Here is a 17,698-nt window from a genome sequence, read left to right on the forward strand (position 1 = left end):
TGATGGATAAAGTGTTGTTATGAGCAGCAGGGAACTCACAGTGAGAAGCCCTGTGGGAACAATCACCAGTCTCCATCAGCTCGGCATGAAGCAGTTCCACTCCACCCCTCCATGGTGGGGCCGGCTTTGGGGGAGATTGTGGCCCAGCTCTCCGCCGTCCCATATACCGGAGGCACCCATGGTCAGAGCGTAGCCCCTGTCCCAGGCTGGGAACCAGGCCCAGGGTTATTGAATTTTCCTACATCCAGCACTTTCTGGACTGGATCTGCCCGTGCGGCCCAATCTGTGCTGGGGAGAAGAGGAACTGAGAGTGCCAGGCAGTCTGCGCTGAGATCTGGGGCTGGAAGGAGCTCCCGTCCTGCCCCTTCTAGGGACTGAGCCATTGGAACACAGGGCTTCTTAGCGTGCAGCTAATAATAAATAGGGACTTTTCCTGTCACCAAACATCAGTCCCATCTGCCAACCACAGGTACTCCTCTTGTGCTGGTAACTCCCAAAGTAGCCATGGGTAAGTTGCATAGCCACTCTGTCTCAGTTTTCCTGTCTATAAAATGTGGATAATGAGGCCTCTGTGAGGAATGAATTTGCTGGGTCTCAGCCTTGATCCCCAGGGGACAGATGTCTGTGGCCCCAAACCACCACCCTCACAATCAGCGATCTCCATCCCTGTTCATTGGCAGCCTTGCCAACAAAGCCAGGATTGAATGGGCCATGAAGGCTTCACCCCCTGCTCCCCACAACAGGGATCACACTTGGCAGGGTGTGCATGGGAAAGCTGCCTGGCTTGTATCTGTAGCCAGGACATGTTCAGGCTCCAGGGCCCACACCCCAGCCCCTTTCCCTGGTGGTAAAAAAAAAAAATCATGTGTGTGCAGTGACGGAAGATGATTAAAGGAATTTCACAGTGGGGAAAACTACTGAATAGATGAGACTGAATTTCCCATCTCCCTGGATGTGACACGGCGCTTGCCATTTGCCTCAGCTATTTGTAACAAGTGGGGATATGTACTTTAGTGGTTAGTGCAGGGAGCTGGGAGCCAGAGCTCCTGGGTTCGGTTTCCACTTCCAAGTGGGAGTGTGCTCTGGTGGTTAGAGCAGAGGATCAGAAGCCAGGACTCCTGAGTTCTGTTTGCGCCCATGCCACCAATTCCTGAAGTTGCCATAGGTAAGTCCTTTCCCCACTCAGTACCTAAGTTTCCCCATGTATTGAATGGGGAGAATGATACCGACCTTGGTAAAGAGCTTTGAGGTCCTTGGATGAAAGATGTTGTAGAAGAGCAAACACTTGGTGCAGGGACCTTCCCCGCTGCCCAGCGGAGGAGTTCCTTCTGCCTTGCCTTCTCTCTTTGTGGAGGTGTCTGCAGATCACGCTTTGGTAAGTGCTGCTGGCTCTGTGGAAATTACTTCTAAGACAAAGAACAAGGTGGTTGTTCAGACTGCGGCATTTCAGCATTGAATGACAATGTCCCAGGGAGGGTGAACTACATGGGTTTTTCTAGTAGGAGTCAGGATTTTCTTTCTGGTAGGGTGCTGGAGTGGAGGTGTTCCCCAGTCCTGGATGCCACCCATCAGCTGGGCAAACTTAAATCACTCTACACTCCCTGCAGGTGTGCGATCTGTGTGATCAAGGGTGCTCACTGTGGACCAGCACTTAGGGTGACGCCAGCCAGCCCAGGCTGGGAGCTAGGCAGCCAGAGAGAACCACGGGGGCTGGCTGTGGATGGATGGAAAGACATCATAGGTAGACAGAGTGGATGGATGGACAGATCCGTGGATGGATGGATAGATCGGTAGGTAGAGTGGATGAATGGATGCATCCATGGATGGAATGACACCAAAGATAGGTAGAGTGGATGGATGGAAGGACATCATAGGTAGGTAGGTAGAGTGGATGGATCTGTGGATAGATGGATGGGAAGACACTATAGATAGGTAAGTAGAGTGGATGGATGGGTCCATGGATGCATGGATAGGTAGAAACTGCAGATACATAGGTGGAGAAACATAAAATATATTAAGTTCTTGAGCGCCACCCTCTCCAGGATAGTGAGAAAAGGGCCGAGTTAGTGGTGTGTGATAACAGCACCTCCTAATGGCTGCTGGTGAGTGCAGGAGGTGAGGAGGAGAGAGAAGGGATGGCCCAGGCTGGTAGATGAGTCACTTGGGAGTGACCCAGTAACCCAGAGTCTCCCACCAACAGGTGGGTGCCCCGCGCCCAGGGGAATGGACCTCAGTGAAAAACCCTGTGTCTAGAATGGCACAAGGGGCCTGGGCCTCATCGCCTCTCTCTCTCCCCATTCTCCCACCCCCACCCAACGTGTCTCTACAGAGGCAGCAGCAAAGGGAAGGACATTAACACCATCAAATCATTACGTGTCCTCCGCGTCCTCAGGCCCCTGAAAACCATCAAGCGATTGCCAAAGCTCAAGGTAGGTGCAGGGATGGTTGAAGGCACATAAAGGAGTTGTGCAGGGGTTTGCAGGATCAGGTGGGGAGTCAGAAAAGGGGGCTGGGAGACAGGAGATTGGGGTCTATTCTCAGCTATGGGAAGGAGTGGTCTCTAGTTGTTAGTGCAGAGTCAGAACTCCTGGGTTCTGTTCTTGATTCTGGGAGGTCTCGGGGGTAGAGCAGGGGACCTGAGGACCAGGACTCCTGGATTCTATCCCCAGCTCTGGCATGGCCTTGTTCTGTGACCTCAGTGAGGCCAATCTCTGGGGATTCAACCCCTCAAAAATAGGCAGCCAGTTCCTAAAAGCCCAGGTGGGACCTGACTGGAGAGCGCCATGCTTGGGAAAGGGGCATTTTTTTGGCTATATGGAGATGGGCCCAGGCCAAGTGGGACTCGAGGGCAGAACATGTTTAGTGTGGACTCTGCAGTCCTGACTGGGCCCCCTGTCCGTTCCAGGCTGTCTTTGACTGTGTGGTGAACTCTCTCAAAAATGTCCTCAACATCCTCATCGTCTACATGCTCTTCATGTTCATCTTCGCCGTGGTGGCCGTCCAGCTCTTCAAGGGCAAGTTTTTCTACTGCACAGATGAGTCCAAGGAGTTTGAGAAGGACTGTAGGTACGGAGCCACCTTCCTCTGTATCTCTGCACCTGGCCATGGCCCAACCCATCCCTGGGCTCCTAGTGCTTCCAATTCCTCAGCAACTTCTCAGCAGGCAGCGTCACTTTTCCCATTTGGCCTCCGGGGCGCGTTGGAGGGTAGCCTAGCTACACAAAGGTGGCAGCCAATGCAAAGACGGTGCCTGGACCTCGCCCTCTTCTCACTTAGCGTTGAGTTTGCAGTGGCACAACGGCATTGATTTCAGTGGAGTCACTCCGGATTTATAGCCCAGCTTGTTCCTACGCCCCCTTAGAGTCGCTGCCACTCACTCTTATCATGTCCCTCTTGGCAGCTTTCTTTGCCCCCTGGCTCTCGGTAGGTGGAGCCAGGCAGAGATTCACAGATTCACAGCGGGTGTGTAAGGAACAGGGTAGAAATGACAATGACCGACTTCTCTCACATACGCCAGTGTGACACCCAGGTAACTCCCCGCCTGGTGTAAATCAGCATTGCCCTGCTGGAGTCAACGGGGTCAGATCCTCAGCTGGTGTAAACTAACATTGCTCCATTGGAGTCACGGGGGTCAGAATCCCAGCTGGTGTAAATTGGCCACAGCTGCAGTGGGGCCAGATCTTTCAATGGTGTGAATTGGTGTTGCTCCATTGATATTACTGGGGCTATTTGTGATTTACATCAGGGCAAGAGGCCCCAGATGGGTCAGCAGTTCAGACTCTAGCAGCCTGATTCTCCTCTTGCTCTGGGGTAGCTTCCAGGATTCAGTAAAGTGACGCTTATTGACACTGGAGAAAATTAGATCAGACTCAGGCCCTAAAGTCAGTGAGGTGGCTTATGAGACGTACCGAGTGATCTGAAAACAGCCGGCGAGTTCCCTTGCAGAGTTCCCTCCGGCCCAGTTGACATAGGGGAGGGAAGGGAGCATGGTAGAGTGAGGGCCCCTATGCCTTTTAAGACCTGGTACCAGTGATCTGAGCTAAAGCTGCCTCCTGCAGGTTCAGTTACTCTGGACCAGGTGGCTGGGGGTCAGACTGCTGTGATCAGGTCCCTGTCCACCCTCCCACACCCCACTGCCCTCGAGCTCTGCTCAGGCATGATGGAGAGCTGAGCCCATGGGTCCCTACTCGCTCATGGGGGTGATCAGCAGTTGCTGCAGTGGCATGACACAAATGTGCAGCCAGCACGAACAGGAGCAGAATCGAGCCCCCTAGCCAGCGTGAAGCCAGGGTTGCTCAGGATCTGCCCCCAAGCCTGTGAGATCAGGAGCTGGCCTTAGGCGTCCAGTGCTGTGCCCCAGCCCTCCTGGCTGTCCAGCTGACGGTGTCTGTTCGTCCCCAGGGGCGAGTACCTGGTCTACGAGAAGGACAACGAAGTGAAAGCCCAGAAGCGAGAGTGGAAGAAATACGAGTTCCACTATGACAACGTGCTGTGGGCACTCCTGACGCTCTTCACTGTGTCCACGGGGGAAGGCTGGCCACAGTAAGGAGCTGCCGCAGGGATGGGCCAGCGTGTGCAGGAGAGGGCTAGGGTTAGCCTTTCCTCTCTGAGATCTGGGGCGAAGCATCGCTTAGATCACAGCTGAACGTAGCTGGTTCAGCCTGGAGCAGTCAGATGCAATGACTAGAGCACCAGAGTGTGACTCAGCAGACCTGGGTCCTACTGGCCTGCTGGGTGACTCTGAGCATGTCACTTCCCCTCTCCGTGCCTCGGTTTCCCCCTCTGTAAAATGGGGAGAATGGTAGCCCCTCATGGGTGAAAAGGAAAGACGGGCGTGTGACTGAGCTTCAGGACTCTTGGGTTCTGTTCCCAGCTCTGCCACTCATGTGCTGCGTGACCGTAGCTCCTTAGCTGGTGTAGATGCATAACTTCATTGAAGCTGTGCTGAGTTACACCCGATGAAGATCTGGCCCTTGCACCCTCTAGGCTGCATGTCCCTCAGCCATATGACCAGGGTATTAGCACAGCATGAGCCTAGCTGTGGACGGGAATTTCTATTGGGCCTAAACTGACAACTTCTTGCAGCTGTTTTTCTCTCTCTTTCTCCCTTTCTTCCCTCCCCTTCCACCTTCCTTCCTTCCCCACTGCAGAGTCCTCAAGCACTCGGTGGACGCCACGTATGAGAACCAGGGCCCCAGCCCCGGCTATCGTATGGAGATGTCCATCTTCTACGTTGTCTACTTCGTGGTCTTCCCGTTTTTCTTTGTGAACATTTTCGTGGCCTTGATCATCATCACGTTCCAGGAGCAGGGGGATAAGATGATGGAGGAATACAGCCTGGAAAAGAACGAGGTGCAGCCTGAGTCAGGGGGTCCACGCTGATCTGTCCCTGTCCCCCCCACGGCAGTGCCCAGCGGCCATGCCCCCGCCACCATGCCTTTCGCCGTTAGCACCGTGGCATGCCCTGGAGCAGCTGCTGCAGGGCCTGGGACTGTCACGCAGGAAGGAATTCAAGCTGTTCGCCCAGTGCCGATGTGCTCCCTGGAAGGGCTCAAGGCCAGATCACACCGCTGAGCCGCTCGGGAGAGCTCCCGCATTGCCCCCTGCAAGCTCATTTGTGAGCAAGCTCTGTTCCCAGTTCTCTGGGTGACCCTGGGCAGGTCTCTTCCCCTCTCCATGCCTCAGTTTCTCAGGTCAGTTGGCCTGGTGGGACGGGTCTGGCTCCTGCTTCTGGTGCTAGAGATTGTCGGTTCAAATCCCCAGCGAGCGGAGGGGAGGGAGAACAGCAGCAGCTGCGCAGGGGTAGCCCGTGTTAGACAGGAAGGTCACAGCAGGGTCCCTTCTGGCCGTAGCATCTGTGAATCAGGGCATGGGGGCACCGGAGAAAGGCCAGTGGTTTGCAAGGAGCTTCCCTAAGGGGCCACAGGAAACCAGGGGCTGCTGAGCTTTCAGGTGGCCTGAAGAACCGGGGGGGCTTGAGCTGGGATGGCCCCCACGATGACCAGTGCATAGGGTCATGTCGCCAGCTGGTGAAAATCTCCATTCACTTTGTGGGAGAAATGATGATTTACGCTGGCCCCGTTACGACGATCTACACTGATCTCCCCCTTCACCCAGGCCAGAGAGCATCCTTTGACCCGCCACAAAGGTCGAGCTGTCCTTTGCGCATGGGGTTCAGCCAGTTCAGAGTCTCTTGGCCTGGGCTGCCCCTATATCGTCCCCGCCCCCATCCTGACGCTGGTGGCCAGGAGCCCCTTCCTCGCCTCCCGCTCTAGTGGCTATGTCTGTCCTCTCCGCAGAGAGCCTGCATCGACTTTGCCATCAGTGCCAAGCCCCTGACCCGCCATATGCCTCAGAACAAGCAGAGCTTTCAGTACCGCATGTGGCAATTCGTGGTGTCGCCGCCCTTTGAGTACACCATCATGGCCATGATCGCCCTCAACACCATTGTCCTAATGATGAAGGTGAGTGACCCCCAGGCGGGACTGGGGCAGTATTGACCAGGGTATGAGATGCCGGCTGTACCGTGCCTGGCAGAGCAGTCATGGGCCCCTCCTGCATAGCTGCCATGTCCCCCATCCACCCGATCCCATGGGGCCGATCTGTGGCCTGGGGTCCTGGCCCCTCCCGTGGGGCCGATCTGTAGCCTGGGGTCCTGGCCCCTCCCGTGGGGCTGATCTGTAGCCTGGGGTCCTGGCCCCTCCCGTGGGGCCGATCTGTAGCCTGGCGTCCTGGCCCCTCCCGTGGGGCCGATCTGTAGCCTGGCGTCCTGGCCCCTCCCATGGGGCCGATCTGTAGCCTGGGGTCCTGGCCCCTCCCGTGGGGCTGATCTGTAGCCTGGGGTCCTGGCCCCTCCCGTGGGGCCGATCTGTAGCCTGGGGTCCTGGCCCCTCCCGTGGGGCTGATCTGTAGCCTGGGGTCCTGGCCCCTCCCGTGGGGCTGATCTGTAGCTGGGGTCCTGGCCCCTCCCGTGGGGCCGATCTGTAGCCTGGCGTCCTGGCCCCTCCCGTGGGGCCGATCTGTAGCCTGGGGTCCTGGCCCCTCCCGTGGGGCTGATCTGTAGCCTGGGGTCCTGGCCCCTCCCGTGGGGCTGATCTGTAGCCGGGGTCCTGGCCCCTCCCGTGGGGCTGATCTGTAGCCTGGGGTCCTGGCCCCTCCCGTGGGGCTGATTTTTTTGCTCTCTTCTCTTGCCTTTAGTTCGACAAGGCCTCAACTGCTTATGAGAATGTGCTAAAGATGTTCAACCACGTCTTCACTTCATTATTTTCCCTGGAGTGTCTGCTGAAGATCATGGCCTTTGGAGTGCTGGTAAGTGTCTCCGCAGCCAATTCCACTAGGGAGCATGGGGTGTTATGATGGAAATAAAAGACAGAACTCGGCTCCTCCAGCAGGAGAGGTTCCCCACCTGTTCTTCCAACCCAGTGCCTCGCCCTCCCCCTTTACCAGATGGGGATTTGACACTCTTCCCCCACACATCCTGTGAGTGAGCATCAGAACACCTTGCCAACAGGCAACTAAGAGGAGATTGTTGAAGGCATCTCCAAGCACTTCGTAAGGTGACTCCAGCTTGGGGAAGGGTGGCGGTGGTTCTGCGTGGTTCAGGGAACTATAATGAGGATTACGGGGAGCAAAATAAAGAGGGACCGTAGGAGAAATGTCCCACTAGTAAGGTCCATTAGCATCGTCTCCCCGGGGGACATGAAGGAGTCCAGTCTCCATTCATGGCTCACTGAAGATCCCTGGGGGTTTGAGCCTCCCATCACTGGTGCAGGTGCTCGGGGCAAGGAACTGACTCCATCCCGCACAGAGGGATCTGGGCTTCCGTTCAGGCAGGAGCCAAGAGTGAGGGGTGCTCAGGGAGGCTAAGAGGCTGGATTGCAGAAGCAGCACCGGCTGGTCTGGCAGGGAGAGCAGACGCTGATAGATGGAGAAAGGAAAAAAAAGAGAATGAATCTCCCCCAGACAGTGTGGCTGATTTTTGATCCTCATTCCCTTATTCTGACTGGGCTGTTTTCTCATAATTCCTTGTGTTTGCTGTGCTGGGTTCATTTCTCCATTGGGGGCTTGCTCCACAGAGCTGTGGACAGCTTGGGAACTGGTAGCTCTGGCGGGGTGGGAGAGGGCTGTGATTTCTTCTCCGGCTCGGGGAATCCAGCCAAGGACGTGTTTCTGTCCCTTGGCCAGAAAGATCCCAGCAACAGTAACATATTCTGCTCTTGTGTGTTTTATTCTTTCATTTTAAGTGTCCATCTAACTGTCCATTCTGATTGGGCCTAGGGTGGGGGCACTTTTCCAAAGTTTTGGAGGGGGAGGGGGCATCCCCCTGGGTTTAGCTGATTGATCCCGGGGGCCAGAGAACCTGGGCTTGATTCTGCTCATAGGTGGGTCCTGATCCAGAGCCCCTTGAAATGAGTGGAGAGGTTCCCACTGATCTCAATGGAGTTTTGGTCTGGCCCTTACACCCATGACACAGCAGTGTCACACCACAGTCTTTGCACCATCGTCATTCCCACGGGTAACCGAGATCAGCATCAGGCCCCGGTCACACCAGACACCCCAGGAACATTTCAAGGTGCCAAGGATACCCTCACCACTCCTTCAAATTAACCCTTTCGACCCCCTCCCCTCTTGCCTGCCAGATCCATTGGAGCTCACCGAAAAGGTAACCTGGGCCTCACTCTCCCGGGATCAGGGCACTGGGGGCAGGGAGGAGATGGGGCTGGGGTCGGGGGATGACTCTCTGTTCTCGTTGCTGTTGCTTCCGTTGTGAATGTCGTTGAATGTTTGCTGCTGTGTTGCTGTTCCTTTTCGTCCTTTGTTTTTGTTTTTCTTTATAGAATTATTTCCGTGATGCCTGGAATATCTTTGATTTTGTCACAGTTCTGGGTAGCATCACAGACATCTTAGTGACAGAGTTTGGGGTAAGTTCGAAACACCACCTCCTCTCTTATGGCCTAAGCTTAAGCAGAGGGGGACGCTCGCTAGAGGGGGGCACTGCAGGGAGCGGGACAGAACTGCAGGATGGGCTTTTACCCCATTGTGCCTGGCCCCAAGGAAGGACAGATGCCGGGCGAGGGAGAGACCTGGGTTGGAGCCATATTCGGTGTCATCCCAGATAGCCACCATGGGGAGAAGAGAGCCATGCAGTTTCTATATGAGGAGGCCCAAGAATTCTTGTTCTGGGGACAACCCCAAGTGCTGAGGGACGAAGTTAAGGCAGATGGAGTCAAAACCAAACCCAGCTGGGCGTTCCTGCCCATCTAAAATGGATTCAGTGAGGGCCAGGTTCTGATCTCACATGCCATATCCCAAGTCACTCCATTGGTGGTGGGCATGCTGGCGTAAATCCAGAGTCACTCCACTGAGGGTAGGTATGTCAGTGTAAATCCAGAGTCACTCCACTGGGGATCAGTATGCCGGTGTAAATCCAGAGTCACTCCGCTGGAGGTAGGTATGCCGGTGTAAATCCGGAGTCACTCCACTGGGGGTGAATATGCTGGCTTAAATCTGGAGTCACTCCACTGGGGGTCAGTATGCTGGTGTAAATCCAGAGTCACTTTTCAGTGTTCATTGGAGTGATGCCGAATTTACACAGGTGAAACTGAGAGCAGAGCCTGGCCCCTGGAAACTAGGGACAGAGAAAACCGAAAGCAGCCCTGGGACATTCCCTAGGAGGCAGGGGAACAGCCCCAGATACACACATACAGGGGCACGCACACAGCGCTAGACATGTTACTGACAGTTGGATTTGAACTGGGCCATCGCCCTCTGCAGAAAGCCTCCTGCTCGGGCCCTCGCCCCTTGGTAGCCACCAAGGCAGAGTTCACATCCCACCTGGAGAGAACTCAGCCAGCCCAAAGTCAGGGCAAGGGACCTCTCCTGGGGGGATTGGGGATCATCCTGTTCATGGAGTGAACGTAGTGGAGAAAATACCTTGGACAAACTTGAGGGGAGTCTGCACTTCAGTGTGGTGTCGGGGGCGGGTGGCAGCTGGGTACAGGAGATGGGCAGGGCAATGCCTCTAATCCAACTGGCACTAGCCCTGGTATAGAACTGCAGGAAGCAGCCCTGAGTGGGTTGAGGAGACGAACTGAATGATCTAGCAGGTCTCCTCCATCTCTGCCACCAACTAGCACCTGGAGAGCCGTTCCTCCAGTGTTAATTAATCCTGCAGGATGGGGTCAGTATAATTATCCCTCATTTTACAGACGAGGAAACTGAGGTGCAGGGCAGTGAGTCAGTCACCCAAGGTCACAGAGGGAGCCAGTAGCAGAGCTGGGAATAGTACCCAGAAGACCTCCCTCCCATTCTCCTCCTGTTATCACTAGGACACGCTCCCTCCCACCCAGAGGCTGGGAACCCAGGTGTCCTAAACCTCTCTGCCTTCCTGCTGTAAGGACTAGGCCACACCCCCAGCGCTGGGGATAGAACTTGGGTGTCCCAACTCTGCTCCCAGGCAAGGCCTATCCCTCCCGGGATCCCCTGGTGACAGAGACCCAGATCCTGATCTCAGTGAAACTGCTTTAAATGGTCTTACTACCTTCTGAGAGCTGCCTTCCAACCCCCTGAGTGTGCAAGACACACTAGTCTGGGTGTGCAAAAGGAGTGTAAGTCACGCCCCTTGGCGTCTCACACACCTGTCTGCCCACCCACATTCAGACGCCACCTAGCCTGCCCTAGCGCTCCTCTCTGCCAAAATAGGGTCTTTGCTTCTTGGCACGTGTGAGGTTTGGGTTCTCCTGGTCTGTGGGTCTGGGGATAGGAGGGGGCTGGATCCCAGTGGGATCCCAGAGGCAGGCAGAACGAGGGGCCAGGCCCTGGCAGCAGGGAGTGGGGTTTGCTGGTGGGTGGACCTTTGCCAATCCAGCCCAGCACACAAGTCCCTTTCGAAGGCCCCTCCTCGCCCTGCCGAGCCATTGCATGCCACTGGTGATGCCTGTGTCAGGGGCTGGCCCCTTGCATGACCTTCTCAACCTGCTCTTGCCCTTGATGGCCTGTGCCATGTAAACTCAATGGACCCGAGCTGGCAGGAGAACTCTGCGGCAGTGCAAACTCTGGAGGGCTGGGGGGACGGGGAACACGGCATGCGGGCCCTTCCTTCAGAAATAACCAAGAACCTACAGGCCTCTGGTGACCCTCTGGCCCAGTGCAACTGTGTGGATAGGGCTGCTAGCCCCAGAGAAGGCAGAAGAGCCTAGTACCTAGGAGGACAGGGCTGGAAACTAGGACTCCTGGATTCTCATCCCAGCTTTGCCACTGACTTGCTGTCTGATCCTGGGGGTGTCTCTTCCCCTCTCTGTGCCTCAGTTTCCTGACCCACCTCCTAGGGTCGGGGGAGGGAGGAGCTGCGAGGATGAAGACCTCAGCCTGAGGTGGCAAAGCCATGGAGGCTGGATGCTTGGGTCTGCGCAGGAGGGCATGGTCCCGAGCGCCGGGGAGAACCCACGCCCTTCGCTTCCTTGCATCAGAGCGGCCCCTCAGCAGGCAGGGGAGTGGGGTTGGGTGCGGGTGCTGGCGCTGCCCTGTGCGGGTGGGTCGGGAGTCTCCTGCCTCATGCTGTGTGCTCTCTATAATGACTGTCTTATCTTCTTTCCATGCTGTCTCTTTATACTGTGCTATTTTGGGGCGACGCCCTCTGAAAATGTCATCCAATCAAAATGCACTATGAAAAATCCATGTGTCCATCTCTGAATCGGTCTGTGTATCCATGCCAACTAATATTTCTGAACTTCCCCCGCCTCCCACCCCCACGACAAAACACCCCGTCCTCAATCTGTCTCTCCATCTCTGTGTATTGCGCTGGTTGCCAATCAACCTGTGACACTAAACAATCCCCTCAAATTTCTCCCTCTGCCCCCAACTCCTCTCCTCCTATTCATCTCAACATCTACGTCTAGAATCTGGTTGGTTGAATATCTTTCTGAAGCCTAAATGCATTATCTAAGAGCACTCTCTCATCTCTGCATTGCATGAGTTACTGCACTGGGAACTGCCTGCAGCTAGCTGGCTAGCCTGCTCTCTTTTCCCTCTGCCTTCCTTCCTTCCTTCCTCTCTCCCTTCTTTCCTCCAGATGTACAGATCTTTGAAACAAAGCAGCGAAAAAGAAAAAGTCTCTGTACTTGCCTTTCTGTTCAAAGGGCCTAGTGGAGGCTGAGTGATATGGTGTGTTACAAACTGGGGGGTGGCGCTGAGTCAGAGGGCGAGAGATCCCCCAGATCCCGGGGTTGATCTCCTGAGAAAGGGTTGGCCGGATTCTCAGGTAGACAGTGAGATCCTTAGGTAGAGATGTGGGTGGGCCAAGGGATAGGCCCCAGGTGGACGGGTGGATCTCCACTTTGAGGGATCCTGGGGAGATCCCAGTGGCTGCACAGAGTGAGGAGAGCAGGTCCCCAGGTTATGTAGCAGGCATCTCACCTCTCCCTCTGTCTGCACACGGTATCGGCTCAGATCTACAGCTAGCTGAGGACTCTCAGGGACCCGGCTCTGACACTCTGAGGGTTGGGGGCTGGGGTCACGAGCACACCGGGGGGAAGAAGGAACCAAGAGGCAGGTCAGCTGACAGCTGCAGGAACTGCTCCCCCCATCGCTGTTGGTTGAGAGGCAGGGCAGGATGGGCAGGGGAGATGGAAACCAGGAAGGAGCAAAGAAGGGCCTATGCCTGTCTGGGCCCCACGTGTGCACATGGAAATGGCCTCCTATACACACATGTCACGTGGACACTTCCCCCAGGCGTGCATCCCCCCGACACACGTTTATTCCCCCCCATCCCCACTGTCTGCACACGCACCTCACACACATTCACATGCAGATCCATGCATGCACACGCGGCCTGCTTCCCTCCCCCACCTCCACACCCCACCCTAACGCTAGCACATGCTCTCCTTCCCCCTGTGCCCTGCTGCTATTGTTCCCCACCACTCTCCCCTCCCCAGGGCCCTAGAGGGCTGAGTTTGCCTCAGAGTTTAAAGTACCCTTGGTGGGTTCCCTGCCAACAGCTGGGCAAGCCTCACACTCCTACAACACCCCCTGCCACCTTAGCAGGGCACCCTCTAGCGGCAAGAGGGGAGTGCTCTCTCCATGGCCCCTCTGCCGAGGATACCGCGAGGGGCTGCCACCTTTGCCATGCGTGACACAGACCCTGCCCCCCATCCCAGCAGGACCTGGACTGGGCCCTACTAGAGGGGAGCATCTGAGGCAAGCTGGAAACCAGGTCAACAACTCTGCATCCTCTGAGATTAACCAGGCGGCGTACGGGGCAAGGGCTGAAGGGGAGGGACCCTGTCTTTTCACTCAGACATAAGATCCAAGAGACGGGAGAAGGGGGCGAAGGTGCAGAGAGGAGGGTGGAAAGGAGCTGAGCCTATTGGAAGAGCTTCCTGGGTGGGACGACGGAAGATCCCCTCCCTTCTCCATTCCCTCCCCCCCGTTTCTCTCGCTCTCTGCAAAGATGGGGGGCCTTTTTGTTCCGTGCTCCTGCATGAGCCTCGCTGTTCGATTTCTCAGTCGGTTTGGGAGGCTGATAAATCGGTGCTGCTGCCATTGCCCCCAGAGGGTGCTGCTGCATGCTCCCCCCTGGAGTCCGTATGTTACACTCACTCCTTGGAGGGGTGGCTCACCACTTCTGGGTACACGCCAGGGCAGCTTCTGTTGGGCAGGGAGCAGGCAGACCTCCCCGTGTCCGTGCAGGGTGGGGACTGGAGAGAAGTGCCCACGTACAGGGAACCATGGATTGTTGCATTGGCCTGTAGTTACACAACAGCTCCAATTTGTTGTGTAATTATACAGCCAGGTCCCTAGACCTGTGTTAACTACACAGGAGTTCCCTGCTGTGCATTGTGTAACTACACAAGGGGCTCTGGGCTATATTGTGTACAAGTCATATGGCCTGTTCTGTTACAATTGTAAGAGTCACATGGGATGTGTTGGGTCCAGAGCCCTGGTGGTGCATGTTGTGTGGCAGCACATGTCTTGTGGCTCGCATTGTGCGACTGCACAAGCTTTTTCTGGCATGTTTGGCTGTTGCACAAGGATCACACGGCCTGGGTCATGAGATTACACAAGAGTCCCGTGGCACGTGTTGTGCGGCTGTACGCGAGTCCTGTGTGCGTGTTGTGTGGCCACATACGTCTTGTGATATCTGCTGTGCAGTTGCACGAGTCCCGTGGTGAGTGTTGTGCAGCTACACAGCTGCTCCCTGGAAACACAGGGGTTTCTTCTTGCCCGGCAGAACTTCCCACAAGCAGCAGGAGGGCGCTGTCCAGCTGTGCTCTTGGCCGCTGGGGAGAATTTCCCATTAGGGGGCACCAAGGCAAGGCCCCTGTACACCCCGTGTGTCCGAGTACCTTCACCTTCCACTGAAGCCAGGGGGTCACCCAGTACAGCCCCACTGCTCCATTTGTCCCTCCCGCCCTGTGGATGTGGAGAGAAGGGATCAGACTGATCCAGGCTGGGTGAGGCTGGAAACAGCAATGGGTGTAGGAGCCAAGTCCTTTAATTTCCAGGGTGGGCTTGGAACGCTGGGTCCTGGGCGAGTGCTGTGCTGGGCCTGAGGAGCTGGGATCCCAGCCCCACTTCTGACTTGTGCATTGATCGGCAGAGGGAAGGGGAGTCCTTGGGCTCGAGGTCAGAACTTCACAGCTGACTCCGGGTCTGCAATGGATCTGCCAAACAGACCCCAGAGCCGAGCCAGAGCAGAGCCTACATGCCAGGAGCGAGTCTGTCTCTTAGAAAAGGCGGGGTGACCTCAAGGGTGCAGAGGTTGGTGGCCTGAGGTTAACCAAGGAGCTGCATCACACAGCCTGGGCCACTGATTAACTGAACTCCAGCCCAACGCGCCAGGCAGAATTGCCCAACTCCAGCCGCCAGTGCCCTGTGGGAACTTCAGAGCCTACCACACTTTGCACTGCTCAGCCCGGTCCCAGAAGCCACATGCCATCCCCTCCTGGGGGAGGGGGGGTCCAAAATGCATCTTCGTGAAACCAACAGGATGAGTGGAGCTTCCCAGCCTCTTGGCCCTCCCCTCCCCATCCCTTGGAGCAAAACCCCACTGAATTGTCTGTGCCTGCAGGCTGAGCCCCCCCTCCCCCTCCGCCAGCCTCAAGACGTTATTCCAGGGAGCATCCCAGCGTGGCTGTTGGGTGCACAGAGACAGATGCATTTGAGGTCCCAATCATCACATGTGATCTGTAACCTTGCAAGTCCCCAGATCCCTTCCCACCACGGACTCCCCCTCTCCCGGCACTTGTCCTGCTTTCATTCTCTCTGGTTGTGTGTGCGCAGTATATGTGTGATGTGACCCCACAATGCTCTACCTGCTTGTGTCAGAAAATATCAGTGCATTTGGTTGTTGGGATAGTTAACAATATATAACCCTGATATTGACAAGTAACCATTGAGTTCCCAATTGGATGAGCCCGGCTTCTTAATTTCCTTTATGTTCGTTTCCCCTTTTTCAGGGATGGCTGGTGGGTGGAGATTGTTGGGTGGCTTCCATGCTGTAATTTTTAATAGTGTTATCATTCATTGTCACGGTTAAGTATCATTATTTGTATTAATATTATTTATCATTTATTTTTATTAAATTAACAACACTATTAATTCATTAATATTCATTTTATTCTTAATAGCATCCAATGCATTATAATCATTATAGTTATTTATTGTGTATTATAATTATCATGATTTGGTATTGTTTATATTAATAGTATTATGTATTATATTACTATTATTTATTAATATGCATTGCAATACCATTTATTATTTATCAGTGGTATTATTGGTTATATCATTGGTTTAATAATACTATGCATTATCATTTATTTATCTTATAACAATTAGTAATAGCATTGTGTATTATAATAATTTATTATCTATTATTTGTTAATATTATGCATTGCTGCTATTTATCATTAGTTATTAATTAATGGCATTGTGAATAATAATAATTAGTAGTATTGGTTGTTATAAACAGTTGCTATTCATTGCTAATAATGATCACAATTGATGGTGTTGTTATTATTTTATTAATACTTTCCTGAGTTCTCCGTGTATTTCGTTTTAGTTGTGAGTTGGTGGGTTAGTCATGTGTGTTGAGTTGATGTTTTCCTGGGTTGTTCCCCTGCGGTGCTGAGTGGATTCAGGCACATGTCCAGGGCAGTCTTCCCTGGGGGTGAGGATCTCCCCTCTTGCGCCCACGGGTAGCGCTCACCTCTCCTTCCTTTCATCCCCTCAGAACAACTTCATCAACCTGAGTTTCCTGCGGCTCTTCCGTGCTGCCCGCCTTATCAAGCTCCTACGTCAGGGCTACACCATCCGCATCCTGCTGTGGACCTTCGTCCAGTCCTTTAAGGTGACTGGGGCTGGGGGGCTGGGCCAGGAACCCAGCAACTGACTCACTGAATGACTGACCCATCGTGACTGCCCAAGGTTTAGCGTATGTGGGCTGGACCCTTGACTCTGAAGATATATTGATTCCACATCTGTCCATTTGCCCCCATACAGACCTCTCTGTCTATCCCCATAGAATCCCATCCATCCACTTGTACTCTGTCTATCCAGCCATCCCATACACACCCTTCCGTCTGTCCGTCCCCATGCACATCTATCTATCTATCTATCTATCTATCTATCTATCTATCTATGCCCATCCACCCCCTCAATCTCTCTCTCTCTTTCTATCTATCTATCTCAAAGTGTCTCAGCAGGGTGGCATCCAGGTGCTGTTCCCACCTCAGTTGCTGACTCCCCTGGCCCAGGGTGGGTGCCTGGGGCAGCAATGACAGCCTCCCTCTGGTTTCAGTAGGCCGTGGATTGGGTCGGTGTTGCTGTGGTGGCAGGTCTCTTCCCCGTCTGTGCCTTCCCTGTGCTGAGCGCTGGAGGAGACACGGCGGGCGGGCGGGCGGGTGAGAATCTCCCAACGTGCTCCCCCGGCGATCCAGCCAATGGTGCACATCAGGGGTGTGAGCTGGATTTTGCTGCATTGAATGGAGAAGCAGCCGCTGGTCCAGCACAGGGGGAAGCTATTAGCCTGGCAGGGCGCAAGGTTTAAAGCCCCCTATGAGTGACGTGCCCTGCTCTGCTTCTCTCCCTAGGCCCTTCCCTACGTCTGCCTGCTGATTGCTATGCTGTTCTTCATCTACGCCATCATCGGCATGCAGGTGAGTGTCAGGCCAGCCAGCTCGGGGGGCAGGACACCGTCACAGGCCATTCTGCGGGCTGGAGACCGAGCACTAGTGCCTTGGATTGGGAGTGAATCCTCCGCGCACACATGAGGGTTAGGGTTGCGCTGGGCTCCAAGCCAGCTGTGCCTGGGTGCTGGAGCAGACTGTCTGCAGGAGAGAGATGAGGCCCCATCCCCATTGCTGTCTGAGGGCCCTCTGCCTTTGCAGGTGTTTGGTAACATTGGCATCGAAGACGAAGAGGAGGACTCGGCTATCACAGAACACAACAACTTCCGAACCTTCTTCCAGGCCCTCATGCTTCTGTTTAGGTGAGACCCTGTCCCTGGCAGAAGCTGGACTGAGCAGAGATCTGTGTCCCATCCCCACTACAATTGCAAGAAAACTGACCTCCTGGGATACCTTGCTCTAATGCCATGGGTTGTCCGGCTGTTAATTAGCCCCCAAGCTCCACCCTAGAGGTGGCTGCACCTAAGCACCAGGTGAGAGATCCCAGTATAAACAGCCCCCGCCCCGCACCC

General features: G+C 54.9%; 1 protein-coding gene across 13 annotated transcripts in view; it reads left to right on the top strand.

Annotated features, from left to right (window-relative positions):
• Positions 1–17,698, top strand: part of CACNA1A (calcium voltage-gated channel subunit alpha1 A) — a 180,588-nt gene that overhangs the window by 115,100 nt on the left and 47,790 nt on the right. For 12 of the 13 annotated variants that reach the window (XM_030546108.1, XM_030546115.1, XM_030546107.1 and 9 more), the window contains 10 exons: positions 2,330–2,429; positions 2,906–3,066; positions 4,402–4,542; positions 5,151–5,352; positions 6,300–6,464; positions 7,198–7,308; positions 8,838–8,921; positions 16,232–16,348; positions 17,091–17,156; positions 17,388–17,488. In XM_030546108.1, the coding sequence (XP_030401968.1) occupies positions 2,330–2,429; positions 2,906–3,066; positions 4,402–4,542; positions 5,151–5,352; positions 6,300–6,464; positions 7,198–7,308; positions 8,838–8,921; positions 16,232–16,348; positions 17,091–17,156; positions 17,388–17,488 (1,248 nt within the window). The remainder of the gene's footprint in view (positions 1–2,329; positions 2,430–2,905; positions 3,067–4,401; positions 4,543–5,150; positions 5,353–6,299; positions 6,465–7,197; positions 7,309–8,837; positions 8,922–16,231; positions 16,349–17,090; positions 17,157–17,387; positions 17,489–17,698) is intronic. The other variant, XM_030546117.1, reaches the window with a different exon arrangement.

Source organism: Gopherus evgoodei, unplaced genomic scaffold, assembly GCF_007399415.2.
Source record: "Gopherus evgoodei ecotype Sinaloan lineage unplaced genomic scaffold, rGopEvg1_v1.p scaffold_40_arrow_ctg1, whole genome shotgun sequence".
Classification (NCBI taxonomy): domain Eukaryota; kingdom Metazoa; phylum Chordata; order Testudines; family Testudinidae; genus Gopherus; species Gopherus evgoodei.